This window comes from Watersipora subatra, chromosome 2 (assembly GCF_963576615.1).
Source record: "Watersipora subatra chromosome 2, tzWatSuba1.1, whole genome shotgun sequence".
NCBI classification, from domain to species: Eukaryota; Metazoa; Bryozoa; class Gymnolaemata; order Cheilostomatida; family Watersiporidae; genus Watersipora; species Watersipora subatra.
In genome coordinates, this window is record NC_088709.1 from 44,233,853 (window position 1) to 44,252,933 (window position 19,081).

The window sequence follows — 19,081 nt, forward strand, 5'->3', positions numbered from 1 at the left end:
GGATATACGGTTTTATCTCTCAGCATATGGCTTATGTGCAGGGATATACAGAAAAACCTCAGCATATGGCTTATGTGCAGGGATATACGGTATATCTCTCAGCATATGGCTTATGTGTAGGGATATACGGTACATCTCTCAGCATCTGGCTTATGTGCAGGGATATACGGTATATCTCTCAGCATCTGGCTTATGTGCAGGGATATACGGCACATCTCTCAGCATCTGTCTGTCTGTTGTCTATAATTCCTATGTCCAGTTATAGCAATTTAAATTTAGCAATGGGAAAAACTGCTTCGCACTGGTTTTGAACTCGGAACCTCCGGGTTTGCATGCAGACATTCTACCCAATACGCTAAGTTTTCCTTAAAGCACATAAATTATATATTTCAATACATCAGAGTCTTGGCTTTCGAATGAGCCTATATTCAATACACAAAGAATAATATAACTACGAAAAACAGGGTGTCACAAGTATATCCTGCAATAAAAACCACTTGGTTGCGGCTCCCACAATGTGATGTCATAATTATTATTTAGCCTTAGGTAGTCGATCCCTTTCGCTGCCATTGAGGCTGTGCTTTTCTGTGACAATAGGTGCTGTTAAACCCAGAGAGCACTAATAATAAACTAGGATTCTAGATAATCAACATTGCCTGGGGATCGTGTCAACGCCGACCAATACAAACACATGTTTTGAGTTTATTAATTATGCTTCAATAAATATACTGTCATTGATAAAGGTATTAAAATCACATCGATTAAATTGTGACCTGCAGTTGCGTGGCCCTAGGACTATATATCAATCGCACTTTCGTCGCAATGCTTGAAATTAATTAGTCTCAGTCCTGCCCCTCAACATCACAATAAAAAGAGAGGGCTAGTGCATAATATCATCGGCAAAACATAGTTTCCCGATGATATTATGTACCCAAAAGTTCTTTATTTGCATCACAATCATTTATGACCTGCGAACAAACGAGCCGTATCGATTTTTGGGGAGTGGGTAAAGATATTTGAAAAATGTTACAAGCGGAAGTGAAAATTCCGATCTAACATCCTGTGCAAAAATTAATTTGATTGGTTTCTGCTGTTACTTAGAAACAGCTTTTGTAAACAAAGCCATGTGAATGGCGCAATAGCGGCCTTTAGGGATTCTCACACACCATACGCAATGCCGCAAAAGTGGCCGTTAGGGTTCAAATGGTTGAAGGTTTTTAAAAGATTTATAACCACTACCTATTTTTTAATTTTTCATTTTCGAATGTGCCGTTTCAAGCTTCAATTTCTGGTTCTTCTTGAGAGGAATCGCTAAAATTGGTAAACACTAGAAACCCATATCTATCTCATTTTTACGTTTGTACCAGTATCGAAAGGCACCAGTATCGTTGTATTCAACATTATTGTATTGTTGTATTATTATGTTGTATTCAACATATCCATGATTTTTATTTTGTTTTCTCAGTTTGTTTCAGTATGAAATAATTTTTTTATTGAAATCATTTTAGTACTTAGTTGGTTCTACTAAAATGATTTTAGTAGAACCAACTTTATCTAGCGATTACTTGCTTATTATTTCACATTTAAGCACCTTTACAACTGTTTTATTTTGATCTACATTTATTTGAACTGCACAAAATACTTTTCTCATGACATGAAGTTTAAAATGGTAAATGTTGTTATATGTTAAATGAAAATAAACCTGTGCAAATAATTTTTTAATTTCAAGCTTTCAGTTTTTAGCATTCAGCTAGTCATAACAGAAACAGTAGATTCAACTAGTATGAATGGTTACACACACTTAAAGCTAAGTGTTAATCTTTTACTAAACTTAACTTTAATTTGTGTCATCGTCTTCATTTATTAAGACGATGACACAATTAAAGACGATGATACAATGATTTATTATTTAATGTTTCATGCTTGTCACTTTTTCTCTCGCTTTCACTGTAACTTTTAGCTGACTTTTTTAAAACTTCCTTCAAACTGATTCGACGAGAAAGATTGAGCGATGCTGTTCTCGAAAATGGCTTATCGCATAATTGGTCATATAGTGACCATTGAGAACCTTGTATACTCGTATCTCAAAGGTTTCTCGTATCTCAAGGCAAAAAACTTACTCGAAATTTCTCTATTTTCTCGTTTGTTGATTTTTCGTATGTCAAGGCATGACTGTATAGCATTTGGACCGTTCCCTGATTTGTCAGCTTGTGAATCACGTGAACAAAATTTACTTTATTGCTATTTTAAAACCAGTTCTGGCAGCAGAGATTGCTCTTCACCTAGTGCTCTCCCAGTTATCTTCCCTTGCATAAAAGATGTCATACAGTTCGATGTTAATCACTGAGCAATAGCAGCTGTCATGGATGTCAGCCATGTGTGTAGCTGGCCCCAATAGCTGCTCACTTACATTTCACAGTAACACATTGATGATTCATAGCTGTGACACCTTGATTGAAGCAATGCTATGGGTGGGTGCTAGGGCTGGATACAGCACACCTTTGCTGTACCGTCTGGGGTGGGGCCGTAGAAACTGAGTTGAAACAAACAAATTATTCTGCACCGCTAAAGGTGATGCCATAAAAGCTCTGAGTATAAACACTATTATTCCCTCATGCTAGTGCTAAGGGTTGGGTGTCATATATCCTTAGGCTCTTCAGCTAAAGATACCGAGTTTAAATTAGTCAATTGGTGTTTTGTAATAAAGCTCTGTTTCCTGGAGCAGCTCTTTTTTGTTGAATCTCTTGGTGAAAACATCCAGAACTGAATGACTAACTCATAGACATATTTGTTTTTCCCACTGCTGTAATTTGTTTGACTGCATTCTATTGCAGTAAGTTCTTGGTGTATGGAATCTATTCTTTTATTGTAATTGTGAAAGGACGACTCCGTCTAAGCAATAAGTGGCTCCTTCACAGGTTTGGTGAAATTGTCTGTGAATCAGTCCCGAGTCATTTAGGTGTAGGAAATCATACATTAGTATCTTTATCAAACTCAAGGAAACTATAGACTTCACACCTATAAACTTGTGTGAAATTATTTAGGGATTCCTTTCGATAGATCACATTGCGAAACTGCCTGTTATTTAAAGGTTGACTTGCAACAAAATTCACATTACAGTTATTTGGTATCAAAAGATTCACCATGTCTTACTCTGTTGTGTTGTAGATGCTAAATATGTGGAAATGTGATTGCAAGCTCTTAAAAGCTCAAAAACGAAAAGCTGCCGTAGATTGGAATCTGTTTATTTCTCTGACATAGTCATTATAGTTTGGTTATTGCCTTGTCACGTGATGTTCTCACATAAATTGAAAGGCCAATAAAAAGCTCAATATAAACTTATTGTAGCACTAGTTTATGACAAACACTTCGGGATTTACCGAAGACCCCGTATCAAATATAGATGCGCGCTACTTTACAGTTTTGTTTCGGCTTGGTCTAATCGGCCGGTCGTAATCTGATCATGTGACCCAATACTTCGCAAATAATTTCTGCAGCACTTTTCGATTATTACAGGTGACCAACAGGCTCGTCATGATTATCAGACAATGATATGTACTCCTTCGAGGTATGGTTAAAAGATTTAACGAATTTTTACTGTAAGTTATAAGATATCAGTGCTGAAAATGACAGCATTACAATGATGATAAAACAGACGCGTAAGAACAATAGACATGGTTTTATTGAATGTGTGAAGTATATTTGTGAAAATATTTCGACGAGTGAGGTTGCATGAAAGCGTAAACAGAAACCATCCTGTAACAACTACAGCCCATTTTGTTTTGGAAAGAGAATCCAAACTACGGCGGTCTCGTGATGAACTGTTCGTTTTTTAGCTTTTAATCACATTCCCATATATTTTGCACCTTCAACACAACAGAGTAAGCCATGGTGAATCTTTTGATATCAAATAACTGTAATGTGAATTTTATTGCAAGTCAACCTTTAACGACCTCTATTTGACCTCTTTCTGAAATGCTGGGCTCATTTGTCTTTTCATAATGCGATGATTTTATTGGGAGTGGTTCTCTAGTCTTCTAAAAGGGTTGAGATATTCAGTGGCAGCAACTAATACTTTTGGGCTGAATCAGGGCACTGCACAGATACATGTTATTGGATTACTCAGATGCGACCTCTTGACCTTTTGATAATTATTATTACTCACTAGTAGATATCACCAGCAGAACTAGCCAAATCAAAACAATCTACAATGACTTTTCTTGATAGTTGATGGTGGCAACTCACTGCCAATCTAATTGTGATATTATTATGGGATAAAGGCCTGATGAATTAGACGTTTTATTCAAATTAGATATTTACATTCCAGAGATAACTTTAGATGTTAGTGTACTAATTTTACTAAATTATCAATAGCTCATTACAAATATACAATTATAATGTAACTGTCAGAGAATTTGATACATAATTTGATCTTGGCAGAATTGACATTGGTAAAGTACTGCAAGAAGGTTTGAGCATTTACACTACATGACAAACATATGTCTGCTAAGCCAATGTTCCCATTCAAGTATCATTCATATCTTTTAGGTAAGGCATTAAAATTGCGCTCAATGAGAACCCAGCTGCTGTGATCCTGAAAATGCTTTTTGGTAGATTTCATCTTAGTCATAGTAAGAAATATTCTAAATATAGGACTTAACGACGACGCTGATGCATTTTGCAAAATTAGTTACTACGTTGACAACTTGATCAGAACTAAATTTTTATGTTTATCATAGTTTGGAGCGCTTGCGCTGGAGTACTTAGTAGAGATAGACGACAAATTACTACTAACCAAATTAGGTTAATGCCAATGCTAATCGATTATTTTGATTTTATCACACCTGTTTGAACAATGCAACGAATATCACTTCTGGAATCTCCCATGGTTAACTTCACCATTGGTAAGAAAACAGTTAATTTTTTGATTTGGCAATATAATCTTATATGGACTAACATGTGAATAGCCGAAAAATGTGTAGGTGGTAGCATTTGCAGAAACCACCGCTTGCAGGATAGACTGGGGAAAGTAAATTTAAATTTTATTTGAACATCAAATATAATATGAATAAATTATGACTGTATAAGGCTTGTAGATTTTATGACTTGGCGGCTAGATAAGGAAGACTTCTTCACGACTCTGTCTGTTGACGTAGGAGCCAGCGGGAAATGATTTTATACAAAATTAAATTCACTGAATTAAGTATTTTATAAATTAAAAGACTCCAATGTTTTTCTTTTCGTTTGGCAGATTCAATAGAAAAATTGTTTTGGGTGCTTTAGATTTCTCATTCCAGTGGGTGTCCGTCTGGGTTGCCCTGTGGTACACATATGGTATGAGCCTGTGGTACACATATGATTTGGTATGAGTCTGTGGTACACGTATGAGATGGTATGAGTCTGGTGTAAGCGTGCGGCATGCGGGTTCCAATATTGTACATATGCAGCTGTGGAAAAAATATGGTCATATTTGTGCTGTTTGGAATACATGAGAGCATGGGATATCCTAGTTGCATAGGTAATGTTGACAGAGGATATGCCACTTTGGCACACCATTGAACATATAATCTTAGTGAATATTTAAAGTCAGTATATTGTAACGTCTGTTTGCTGTACGTCAGGCATGTTCTCTGAATGCCGATAGTCCTGTCGTTGTACATGGATTTGTCGACATATCTCCCTCTTACTACGTTGATGGCTTCTTGTTAATAGTGATTTGTAGTGAATAATTTTTAAATTTACTCACTCATTATGTACCACCAGCCAGACAGGCATGTCTGGCTGGTGGTACATAATGCATCACATGTCTTTTCAAGCACGTCTTGGAACCTGAATTCTCATCTTTAATGAGAATCACATATTACTGAGTTAATAACACAGTATGTTTCTGCTGTAGTCTGCCAGTCTTTACAGCAATAAGAGTCGTGCTCTTCCTCTATCTGAAGCTATGGTTAGAGATTGGGAAAAAAGATTGCTTTGCAGAGTATTCAAACTCGTATCTTAATAATTAGTTACTTAGTAAGAATATTTGATGTTGCTTTGAATGATAAAACGTCATACCAATTTTATAAAACAATATAAAATTCTATATAATACAATATAAAATTTAACACATTCTCACAAACTTGGAGTTGTCTTCTACACGTTCTCTTCATGTCAATTAGAGGTCAACTCATGAATTATTGTATTGCAAACATTTTAGCCTTACTAAGCACGTTTGCTATAATATAGCAAGTGTATTATACTATTAATATTAATACTATTAATCATATTAATACTGACCATATTATGGTCAGTAGCCAGTCGTGGGAGCGTGCCAACATCAAATATAGTCAAAGATCTCAGGCCAAATGTTTAGTAATGGTATATAATAGATGCATAGCCTACATATCTCTGATGCCAATGAGGTGTTTACAGCTCTATAATTCTGTTATTGCAAAAACTCATAATTCTTTTACAATTGTGAGGAATGCGTAATTGGAATCCAAGTGCCATAGCATACTTTGTATGTGTGTGAAATATGTATATCTCATATATGTATACATATTTCACACACTCAAGTCATGACACGCAAGAGATGAGAAATTTTGATTTGGCAATTCAATATTTTAATCGCCAATAAAATATTGTCTAAACGAACATGGCCTGCAGTTGTCACTTTTCAATTTGCTTACTTGGGCAGATTTGCCGAATGGAAGCTGTCAAAGTTGGAAGCGTTGGGTGCCGTGCGGCAATGACTTTGTCTTTACAAGTTCAACTCGGAGATAGATATTTAGTTTGTGTTCAAGACCGCTTATTGTAATTTCCACTGTGGCCATTTCTATCGATTTTCTATGAGATAATAAAATCTTTTTATTTAAACCGTAACAAAAAGTTAAAATTTAAATAACTTCTAAAAAGGGTCACTATAAGTGTTTATCAATAGCGCTTCGCAACCGTAGGTCAATAACTGTGTTAAATATGATCAGCAATTTTTTCTGTTTTTGGTATGACGATCAACCGAAATTTAGAAAGATTTTTCAAGGATGTTTTCACGATGATTGATTCTTCTAAGGAATGATCTTATGAAGGGTGGTTTATAAGTATTAATAGGCAGGCAATTATATCATAATGGGATATATATAATATATTTATATAATATATATATATGTATTGTATATATAATATATATTATATATATATCCCATTATGATATAATTGACTGCCTTTTAATACCTGATATAAATATATGTATATTTATTGATATGTAGGGCTATTATAATAGATATAGTAGTACCCAATGACTACAACATAGCCAGCAAAGGATAATTTAAAAATTGAAAAATATCTTCCATTCGGAGAGGAGATTGAAAACCGCTGGCACATGAGGACAACTGTAATTCCTGTAGTCACTGGAGCATTAGGAGCAATAACACCTGCACATTAAATACACCAACAATTGACTCGAGCAATTTGCTTAAATGCATAAAGGAGTTGCTTGACCATAAGGGACAATTTGTAAATTCACTGCGATATCGGCAAGTCAGACATGACCTCTTCGAGCCATTACAGATCGTTAGCCTCGGCAACATGGGAACATCAGCATCTCTGTCTTCATCCTCTGTAAAAACTGTACTTGACCACTGACAGCCTTGCATCTGCATCTCTTTCAAGTATTTTAACAGGCCTGTGGTTATCAGTTAATTGGTTTAACCGGTTCTTTGAAGGAGAAGAATTGAGTTTTTTTTCTCAGCCTGTGATCTAGCGATGACAAATTTTTGGATGAGTCAGAATTGCTGGCAAACTACTTGCTAAAACTACTTGCCTTTATTACTGCTGAATACTTAGTGGTAATCGCTGTCGTAGGCAGCATACACACCGTTGATGTCTTTTGGTATTCAAAGAGCAATGTTCACTTGTATTGGAAGCTTTCCAAACCCATCGCTGCTTTTCTAGTTTGTCCTGATTCTTGGCAGACCTTGCCTACTGCGTCAGCTTGTATCATGTCCTTCACTCGTGTTGACAGCTGAGTATGCTCAGCTCGTATATTCCTACTACTACCAGCTGTCTCTACATCACCTGCTACGCCTAGCTACGTTATTTTAAAGGTGTCGTTGGTGAAGTTCTGGACAATCGCTATGCTTCCAAAACGTGAATGATGCAGGTTTTGAATTGTGTGCACGTTGACGTACTGTGCGATAAGTGTTTCAAAAAACATTTTCGTGTTATGGGTTAACACGACTTTGTTGAAAAAGATGAGGAACTCTATGCAAAAGGTCATAGCACACTTCTGTCTCGCTTGCTCGGTATTTTTTGCGCATCGTTCGCTAGTGCCAGTTCCATCCTTTGCAAAAGCGAAACGTTTGATAAAAATTTCGGAGTAACAAAGCTCGCTTGACTGGCAGGTTTTTGTCGTTTTCATTTTGTGGATTATGTAAGCTTGTGGATTAACTTAGTGACTTACTTTGTTGGGTCATCGATAGAGTAATCCGCCTTGTCAGTCACATTTTTCAAATCGGCATCTGTAAGACAACTCCTCATTATGGATACACAGTAGAACTAAATACGTGATTATTGCATACTACGTTCTATAATAGGTATTCTTTCGATATTTTGTCACGCGTATGCCTATAGGGAAATTGTAAATGTACTAAAAGATAGTTGCAGTAGATGCTCCCACAACGTAAATAATCTTTACATTGCAGGGATTTTTTATTATACGAACAGTAAAATACATATAAATTTCCCAATCCATTCCAAGATCTTCCAGTTGGCATTTCAAAAAAGAAAAAAGTAAACTTAATTTTTTAATTAACTGACTGTACGCTAAGTGTAAAATTATTGGTTTGTACTCCTATACGTTGTTTTCTGTCTCAATTGAGGCAAGAGAAAAAAATGATATTCTCAAGGCTAAATATAGAACTCATTATTCAAATCAAATTTGAGAACTTGCTCTGACTTGACACTTTATGTTGTATGAAATTTTTTTGTAATGCGAAACAAAAGTTTTACATGAATTTTTTTACGGTAATAGGAATTTACGCTATAAGAGGTTTACAATATAGGGTCATCTACTTTATGCGTTTGTCGATGCTGGTAGCTCACGCATAGGGGGATGTTGTAGGATACAAGTGTGGTGTTTCCTGCCTTGCCTATCCTCACAATTCTCATACTCACTGTTATGATAGCGAAGAAGTCTGGTGACATCTACAGACTATATCCATGCTTGTATCTCTTCGCATTTGGATTTGTTTTTGCCAAGGTCACCTGCGGACTTATAGTAAGTATATCAAGTTACTTTGCTCTTTGACATTCCTATTTATTGTTAGGAATTTTTCAATTAAGAGTCATTTGTTTAATTGGCTGACTAATTTCTCTGTAGCCCTTTGTGAAATAGTATTAAAAACAAATGATGAAGTGGAACGGCTTCCAATTGGGCGGAACAGGTTGCAGTGCGCAAGGTCCATTTCAAAAGATAAACTTATGAAATGTATTTGTGTTCAGTGGAGTTCATGCAGTTTGAATGCCGAACTTTTGACTTGGTAACAATTCTAACATCGTATGACGTATACAAATACAGCTGCTTTTGCATAAACTTTTTAAACTGTTTACTGACATGTGCTGATGTTATTACTTGACTAGCAAATCTCTGGTTGAGCCAGTAAGTAAAAAGTTCTTGCATAGCTTAAGCCACTCATAAATTCTAGAGGTGTGTATCATGTATGTCTCTGTCTTTCCTGGTCTGCCCTTTGTGTGATCAGTGTTGGGGAAGATAACTACTAGCTGTTGTAATTGCTGAATACACAATTCTATATAGTGAAAAATCATAAAATTCATCTGTTTTCATAATTTTAGTGCAGCTTAAATTTTGATATTTTGCATGGGCTGTTTCCGTAATTTTACTATAAAGAGAGTTCATCTCTGAAGCCATACTTCGAGGTTAGCAAAAAGATCGTCTTTAACAGGATTCGAACTCTTGATTTTCAAAGTGATAAACCATCACTCTACCACCTGCCCAAACGAACACCTCGCTGCATCTTGGAATATTTGTGCTGTTGGTTATTTTATGTGATGATCTCTCACGGCATATCGGACTTGCGATAAAAAATAGATTAAATAGATTGCGTTGTACAGGATTTTGAACTCGAGACATTAAAGGTTGACTTGCAACAAAATTCACATTACAGTTATTTGGTATTAAAAGATTCGCCATTTCTTACTCTGCTGTGTTGTAGGTGCCAAATATGTGGAAGTGTGATTACAAGCTCTTAAAAGCTCAAAAACGAACATTTAATCACAGCTATCATGAAAACGCCGTAGTTTGGAATCTTTTTATTTTGGTGACGTTGTCAAACATTGTGATCGTGAACATGTTATCACGTAAATTGAAAGGCCAATAAAAGGCTCAATATAAAACTTCTCGTAGCACTAGTTTATGACAAACACTTCGGGTTTTACCGAAGACCTCTGTATCAAATATAGATTCTCGCTACTTTACAGTTTTGTTTCGGCTTGGTCTAATCATCTAGTCGTAATTTGATCATGTGACCCATACTTCTTACCAAATGGCGCGAACAATTTCTGCAGCATTTTTTGACTATCACAAGTAACCAACAGGCTCGTCATGCTTGTCAGATGATGATATGCACTCCTTCGAGCTAAGGTTGAATAATTAAACAAATTTTTACAGTAGATTTTGAGATATCAGTGCTCGAAGTGACAGCTTTACAATGATGATGAAATAGACCCGTAAGGGCAATAGACATGGTTTTATTGAATGCGTGAAGTATATTTGTGAAAATATTTCAAGAAATGAGGTTACATGAAAGTGTAAACAGAAGCTGTTGTGTTCAACTACGTCCCATTTGTGCCGTTTTGGCTAGGGATTCCAATCTACGTCGTTTTCGTGATAGCTGCCATTAACTGTTGGTTTTTGAGCTTTTAAGAGCTTGTAATCACATTCCCACATATTTTGCACCTACAACACAGCAGAGTAAGACATGGTAAACCTTTTAATTCGACATAACTTTAATGTGAACTTTGTTTCAAGTCAACCTTTAAGCTTGGTAGACCGACTCTTAATATCTGCACCAAACGCCTTCCCACTGTTTGGAGCTATTTTACAGTTAGTTATTACACCTGTTGATCTCTCCTGGCATTATCAACGTCTTAACTAATTTGTGAGGGCTCATGGCTGTTCAATGTGTAACAAACAAGTAATAGCAGTGGTTTCCAACCTTTTTTTACATTACAGAAACCCATGAGGCACGGCTCAGGGGGCGTGAGGCTTTCTCACCTGACACACTAGCGTGCACACTTTTTTCATCTGACAAATTTCTACCACGTTCCATGTTACAAGTGAATTTACTTTTCATGAGTAAAAAGAACAATGAGAGAGTATGTTTAGGATTGAATTCACGCTGGCTTGTGGCTTCGCGTTCATCTACCAGTTGTACTTACTTACTCTGCTTCAATTTCCAGTTGGTCTTCAAAAAGATCGATTTCGCTAAAACATGTATTTGCAATACTTTTCAGTCAATTAATGGAATTTTTTAATTAGCTCTCTATCCTGTTCCAAAGAGTTGGTAAACACCAAAGTAATAGCTTTCGTGGCCATGTTGGAGCCGTGTCAAGGTCGGTAGCCAAGGGTTGTTGATGAGGCAGCAGTTGCATCATGCAGGAATGGTAATGCTGCCGTTTGTAGGTAGCCCATATGTGCAAGTCACCTGTGAACTACTGGGATAGCGCCTACGTGGGCCCTGCCCTCCTTTTCATGAACCAGTATTTTGACTTCTTCTTGCCTGAGTACTACGTCCTCTGGGTCTCTATGGTGAGTTGTGCTTGTACTTGGGGTACACCATATTCTCATATCAATTACACTTGCAGTTAGGGTACATCATATTCTCATATCAGCTGTACTTCTAGTTAGGTTACATCATATTCTCATATCAACTACACTTGTAGTTGGGGTACGTCATATTCTCATATCAACTGTATTTGTAGCTAGGGTACACCATATTCTCATATCAACTACACTTGTAGTTGGGGTACGTCATATTCTCATATCAACTGTATTTGTAGTTAGGGTACACCATATTCTCATATCAACTGTACTTGTAGTTAGGGTACACCATATTCTCATATCAATTACACTTGCAGTTAGGGTACATCATATTCCATATCAGCTGTACTTCTAGTTAGGTTACATCATATTCTCATATCAACTACACTTGTACTTGGGGTACACCATATTCTCATATCAACTACACTTGTACTTGGGGTACATCATATTCTCATATCAACTACACTTGTACTTGGGGTACACCATATTCTCATATCAACTGTACTTGTAGTTATGGTACACCATATTCTCATATCAACTGTACTTGTAGTTAGGGTACACCATATTCTCATATCAACTACACTTGTACTTGGGGTACACCATATTCTCATATCAACTGTACTTGTAGTTAGGGTACACCATATTCTCATATAAGGCTTGCGAAGTTTTTTTTTCCTTCAAATGTTTGTAGTGAATTACCCAAGTTTTTTTTCAGGTATACAACCTTTTCAACTTGATCTATTACGCACACGCTGTCAGTCAGCAGATATGCAAGCATTTAGGAATCTATTGTTTCACTCTTGCAAAACCTTCGCCTAATGAAACGGAAGATAGCAAGAATAGCCGTGGCGGCAGCGTCAAGAATAGGGAGGGGGTCACAACTCGGCAGCAGGCAAGCTCAAATAGGAGAACAGACAACAAGAGGAATAAGTAGGGAGAGATTTTCTTTTTTTGCATTTTTGATGATTTCATATGTTTCTATTATATTTGATAATTTCGTATAGATGATATGCTGTGCAGACGCTATGTGTCTGACATCGATCGTTTCGTGTGCGGTCTATGTTATGCCCAGTTCTTACACTAGTTCATTCTCTTTTTATCTTCACCTCTCTATGTGCACCTCTCTATGTGCACCTCTCTATGTGCACACTCTGATGTTGTTATATCCGTAAATGCCAACCTTGTGTATGCATTTTGTCAAATGTTATCTCTTTCTTTTTCACTCAGGCCATAGACATAGACATGGCTCTATAGACATGGCTCTATAGACCCTTCATATGTCACTTTAGATAACTTCATGTATTCCTTGTTGCTTCCAAACACAGCTATGGTTGGCAGGTTTCATTAAGGTACACTTATACCAATTGGCTTATTAGAAGGTGTCTTAGCTAGATAAATAAATGTTACTCCTCAAGTTACATCGCCTCTGGCTCACTACAATGTTAACTTCTGCCTGATTGGTTAGCAGGTGACATGCAAATAATAGAAAAAGTTGTACCTCAATTTTTGTATACCCTACAGAACGAAATTATTCGATGGATTTAATAATTCGCGTACAGTCAATTGCGCGAATTATCAAAATCCCTGAATAATTAGTTTTATTTTTAACACCAGGGAGAATAACTACTACCTCAAATTAAAAACTAGCCGCTAGGCAGAGTTAGTAAACGTTGCTAAACGCCAACCTCTTTTAAAGTCATCGCCGGTGTTTTACGTTAAGCCCATTGTTAATGCATCACACTTCTTTACAAAAGTATTCAAGGTTGTCACAAGTTATTCGGAATTCGGCATGTCATCGCAAAAATTTCTCCTGCAGTTCTTTACGTTGAAAAAACTCATAACTTAACACAAGTTGTTGGTTCACCAAAGGCCTCCAAATCGATGAATATTCATGAAAACCTCTGGATGCAGCCAGAAATTTATATCTTAGCATGATCGACATAAAATTTTCAGGTAAATAGAAACCTAAACACGTGGTATATGCATGTATTCATCCGCGAATAATTTAGTCCGCAAATATGCATAGAAAGAAAATTTTCGCGCAATTCAACTCCGCGAATAATTTCATCCTGTCGGCTAAATATCAGCCAAAACAATAGCTATATGCAACGTACAAATTTGATACTTACATTGTGTATGAACAGATTTCATTACTTTGCCCGGAGTTTTCCTTTTTCATGCATCTGTTGGAATGAGAGCTTTATGAAAAAAACTGCTAGTGAAAGCTTTGGAAAAAATCAGCATAATAGCCAGTTGTGACGCTGAGCTGGAAACCTGATGTTTACAGTTAATGGGTTTACTGGCAGCCACATGCCAATGCTTGTGATAATAATGACATGTATTACAAATAAACCAAAGAGTCACGTAAAGCTGTGGCCTTGAGTCGTGATGGATTTATGACAGTGTGGCGCCATGTGAAAACTATACGTTTTGGAGTTTGTCTTATTGGAATAACAGATGCTGTGTTTACCTTGCTAATTTGTGGCCATCTGCTGTTCACGGAGGATGGTGTGGTATCCTAACGCTGACGCACAAGGGTAGGATGAGAAACCAAAGGTATAGCTGTGTTGTGCAACTAAAACATGCTAAATATTTGACTTGCTTCAGCCTTTAAATCTTGACCATTGCACATTTATGACTTGCAAGCATATACAGTCTATGATACAGTAAATGAAAAACAGGTTGGAATGAAAGGAGAGTCATGGAGGTTTTCTTACTTAGGGTCTCAGACATGTCCAGCCAAGTTCACAGGATTAATGCTTGTGCAACAATGCTCTTACCTGCGCGGCATCTAGTAATTATTAACTCTATAGTTCATATTACTCATATCATCCTCTAGTCATTATTAACTCTATAGTTCTTATTACTCATCATATCATCCTCTAGTGTTTACTAACTCTATAGTTCTTATTACTCATCATATCATCCTCTAGTGATTACTAACTCTATAGTTCTTATTACTCATCATATCATCCTCTAGTGATTACTAACTCTATAGTTCTTACTACTCATCATATCATCCTCTAGCGATTACTAACTCTATAATTCTTATTACTCATCATATCATCCTCTAGTGTTTACTAACTCTATAGTTCTTATTACTCATCATATCATCCTCTAGTGATTACTAACTCTATAGTTCTTATTACTCATCATATCATCCTCTAGTGATTACTAACTCTATAGTTCTTATTACTCATTATATCATCCTCTAGTGATTACTAACTCTATAGTTCTTATTACTCATCATATCATCCTCTAATGATTACTAACTCTATAGTTCTTACTACTCATCATATCATCCTCTAGTGATTACTAACTCTATAGTTCTTATTACTCATCATATCATCCTCTAGTGATTACTAACTCTATAGTTCATATTACTCATCATATCATCCTCTAGTGTTTACTAACTCTATAATTCTTATTACTCATCATATCATCCTCTAGTGATTACTAACTCTATAGTTCTTACTACTCATCATATCATCAACTAGTGATTACTAACTCTATAGTTCTTATTACTCATCATATCATCCTCTAGTGATTACTAACTCTATAGTTCTTATTACTCATCATATCATCCTCTAATGATTACTAACTCTATAGTTCTTACTACTCATCATATCATCCTCTAGTGATTACTAACTCTATAGTTCTTATTACTCATCATATCATCCTCTAGTGATTACTAACTCTATAGTTCTTATTACTCATTATATCATCCTCTAATGATTACTAACTCTATAGTTCTTACTACTCATCATATCATCCTCTAGTGATTACTAACTCTATAGTTCTTATTACTCATCATATCATCCTCTAGTGATTACTAACTCTATAGTTCATATTACTCATCATATCATTCTCTAGTGTTTACTAACTCTATAGTTCTTATTACTCATTATATCATCCTCTAGTGATTACTAACTCTATAGTTCTTATTACTCATCATATCATCCTCTAATGATTACTAACTCTATAGTTCTCACTACTCATCATATCATCCTCTAGTGATTACTAACTCTATAGTTCTTATTACTCATCATATCATCCTCTAGTGATTACTAACTCTATAGTTCATATTACTCATCATATCATTCTCTAGTGTTTACTAACTCTATAGTTCTTATTACTCATCATATCATCCTCTAGTGTTTACTAACTCTATAATTCTTATTACTCATCATATCATCCTCTAGTGATTACTAACTCTATAGTTCTTACTACTCATATCATCAACTAGTGATTACTAACTCTATAGTTCATATTACTCATCATATCATTCTCTAGTGTTTACTAACTCTATAGTTCTTATTACTCATCATATCATCCTCTAGTGTTTACTAACTCTATAATTCTTATTACTCATCATATCATCCTCTAGTGATTACTAACTCTATAGTTCTTACTACTCATCATATCATCAACTAGTGATTACTAACTCTATAGTTCTTATTACTCATCATATCATCCTCTAATGATTACTAACTCTATAGTTCTTACTACTCATCATATCATCCTCTAGTGATTACTAACTCTATAGTTCTTATTACTCATCATATCATCCTCTAGTGTTTACTAACTCTATAATTCTTATTACTCATCATATCATTCTCTAGTGTTTACTAACTCTATAGTTCTTATTACTCATCATATCATCCTCTAGTGTTTACTAACTCTATAATTCTTATTACTCATCATATCATCCTCTAGTGTTTACTAACTCTATAGTTCTTATTACTCATCATATCATCCTCTAGTGTTTACTAACTCTATAGTTCTTATTACTCATCATATCATCCTCTAGTGATTACTAACTCTATAGTTCTTATTACTCATCACATCATCCTCTAGTGATTATTAACTCTATAGTTCTTATTACTCATCATATCATCCTCTAGTGATTACTAACTCTATAGTTCTTATTACTCATCATATCATCCTCTAGTGATTACTAACTCTATAGTTCTTATTACTCATCATATCATCCTCTAGTGTTTACTAACTCTATAATTCTTATTACTCATCATATCATCCTCTAGTGATTACTAACTCTATAGTTCTTATTACTCATCATATCATCCTCTAGTGATTACTAACTCTATAGTTCTTATTACTCATCATATCATCCTCTAATGATTACTAACTCTATAGTTCTTACTACTCATCATATCATCCTCTAGTGATTACTAACTCTATAGTTCTTATTACTCATCATATCATCCTCTAGTGATTACTAACTCTATAGTTCTTATTACTCATCATATCATCCTCTAGGGATTACTAACTCTATAGTTCTTATTACTCATCATATCATCCTCTAGTGTTTACTAACTCTATAATTCTTATTACTCATCATATCATCCTCTAGTGTTTACTAACTCTATAGTTCTTACTACTCATCATATCATCCTCTAGTGATTACTAACTCTATAGTTCTTATTACTCATCATATCATCCTCTAGTGATTACTAACTCTATAGTTCTTATTACTCATCATATCATCCTCTAGGGATTACTAACTCTATAGTTCTTATTACTCATCATATCATCCTCTAGTGTTTACTAACTCTATAGTTCTTATTACTCATCATATCATCCTCTAGTGTTTACTAACTCTATAATTCTTATTACTCATCATATCATCCTCTAGTGTTTACTAACTCTATAATTCTTATTACTCATCATATCATCCTCTAGTGATTACTAACTCTATAGTTCTTACTACTCATCATATCATCCTCTAGCGATTACTAACTCTATAATTCTTATTACTCATCATATCATCCTCTAGTGTTTACTAACTCTATAGTTCTTATTACTCATCATATCATCCTCTAGTGTTTACTAACTCTATAATTCTTATTACTCATCATATCATCCTCTAGTGTTTACTAACTCTATAATTCTTATTACTCATCATATCATCCTCTAGTGATTACTAACTCTATAGTTCTTATTACTCATCATATCATCCTCTAGTGTTTACTAACTCTATAATTCTTATTACTCATCATATCATCCTCTAGTGTTTACTAACTCTATAGTTCTTATTACTCATCATATCATCCTCTAGCGATTACTAACTCTATAATTCTTATTACTCATCATATCATCCTCTAGTGTTTACTAACTCTATAGTTCTTATTACTCATCATATCATCCTCTAGCGATTACTAACTCTATAGTTCTTATTACTCATCATATCATCCTCTAGTGTTTACTAACTCTATAATTCTTATTACTCATCATATCATCCTCTAGTGATTACTAACTCTATAGTTCTTATTACTCATCATATCATCCTCTAGTGATTACTAACTCTATAGTTCTTATTACTCATCATATCATCCTCTAGTGTTTACTAACTCTATAATTCTTATTACTCATCATATCATCCTCTAGTGTTTACTAACTCTATAGTTCTTATTACTCATCATATCATCCTCTAGCGATTACTAACTCTATAATTCTTATTACTCATCATATCATCCTCTAGTGTTTACTAACTCTATAGTTCTTATTACTCATCATATCATCCTCTAGCGATTACTAACTCTATAGTTCTTATTACTCATCATATCATCCTCTAGTGTTTACTAACTCTATAATTCTTATTACTCATCATATCATCCTCTAGCGATTACTAACTCTATAGTTCTTATTACTCATCATATCATCCTCTAGTGATTACTAACTCTATAGTTCTTATTACTCATCATATCATCCTCTAGTGTTTACTAACTCTATAATTCTTATTACTCATCATATCATCCTCTAGTGTTTACTAACTCTATAGTTCTTATTACTCATCATATCATCCTCTAGTGATTATTAACTCTATAGTTCTTATTACTCATCATATCATCCTCTAGTGTTTACTAACTCTATAGTTCTTATTACTCATCATATCATCCTCTAGTGTTTACTAACTCTATAATTCTTATTACTCATCATATCATCCTCTAGTGTTTACTAACTCTATAATTCTTATTACTCATCATATCATCCTCTAGTGATTACTAACTCTATAGTTCTTACTACTCATCATATCATCAACTAGTGATTACTAACTCTATAGTTCTTATTACTCATCATATCATCCTCTAGTGATTACTAACTCTATAGTTCTTATTACTCATCATATCATCCTCTAGTGATTACTAACTCTATAGTTCTTATTACTCATCATATCATCCTCTAGTGTTTACTAACTCTATAATTCTTATTACTCATCATATCATCCTCTAGTGTTTA

General features: G+C 34.9%; 1 protein-coding gene across 1 annotated transcript in view; it reads left to right on the top strand.

The window, feature by feature from the left end:
* Positions 1-13,233, top strand: part of LOC137387191 (cholinephosphotransferase 1-like) — a 34,497-nt gene extending 21,264 nt beyond the window's left edge. Inside the window, exons 6-8 of the mRNA XM_068073517.1 lie at positions 9,104-9,259; positions 11,684-11,809; positions 12,537-13,233. Of these exons, the coding sequence (XP_067929618.1) occupies positions 9,104-9,259; positions 11,684-11,809; positions 12,537-12,755 (501 nt within the window). The 3' untranslated portion in view covers positions 12,756-13,233. The remainder of the gene's footprint in view (positions 1-9,103; positions 9,260-11,683; positions 11,810-12,536) is intronic.
* The last annotated feature ends 5,848 nt before the right edge of the window (positions 13,234-19,081 follow it).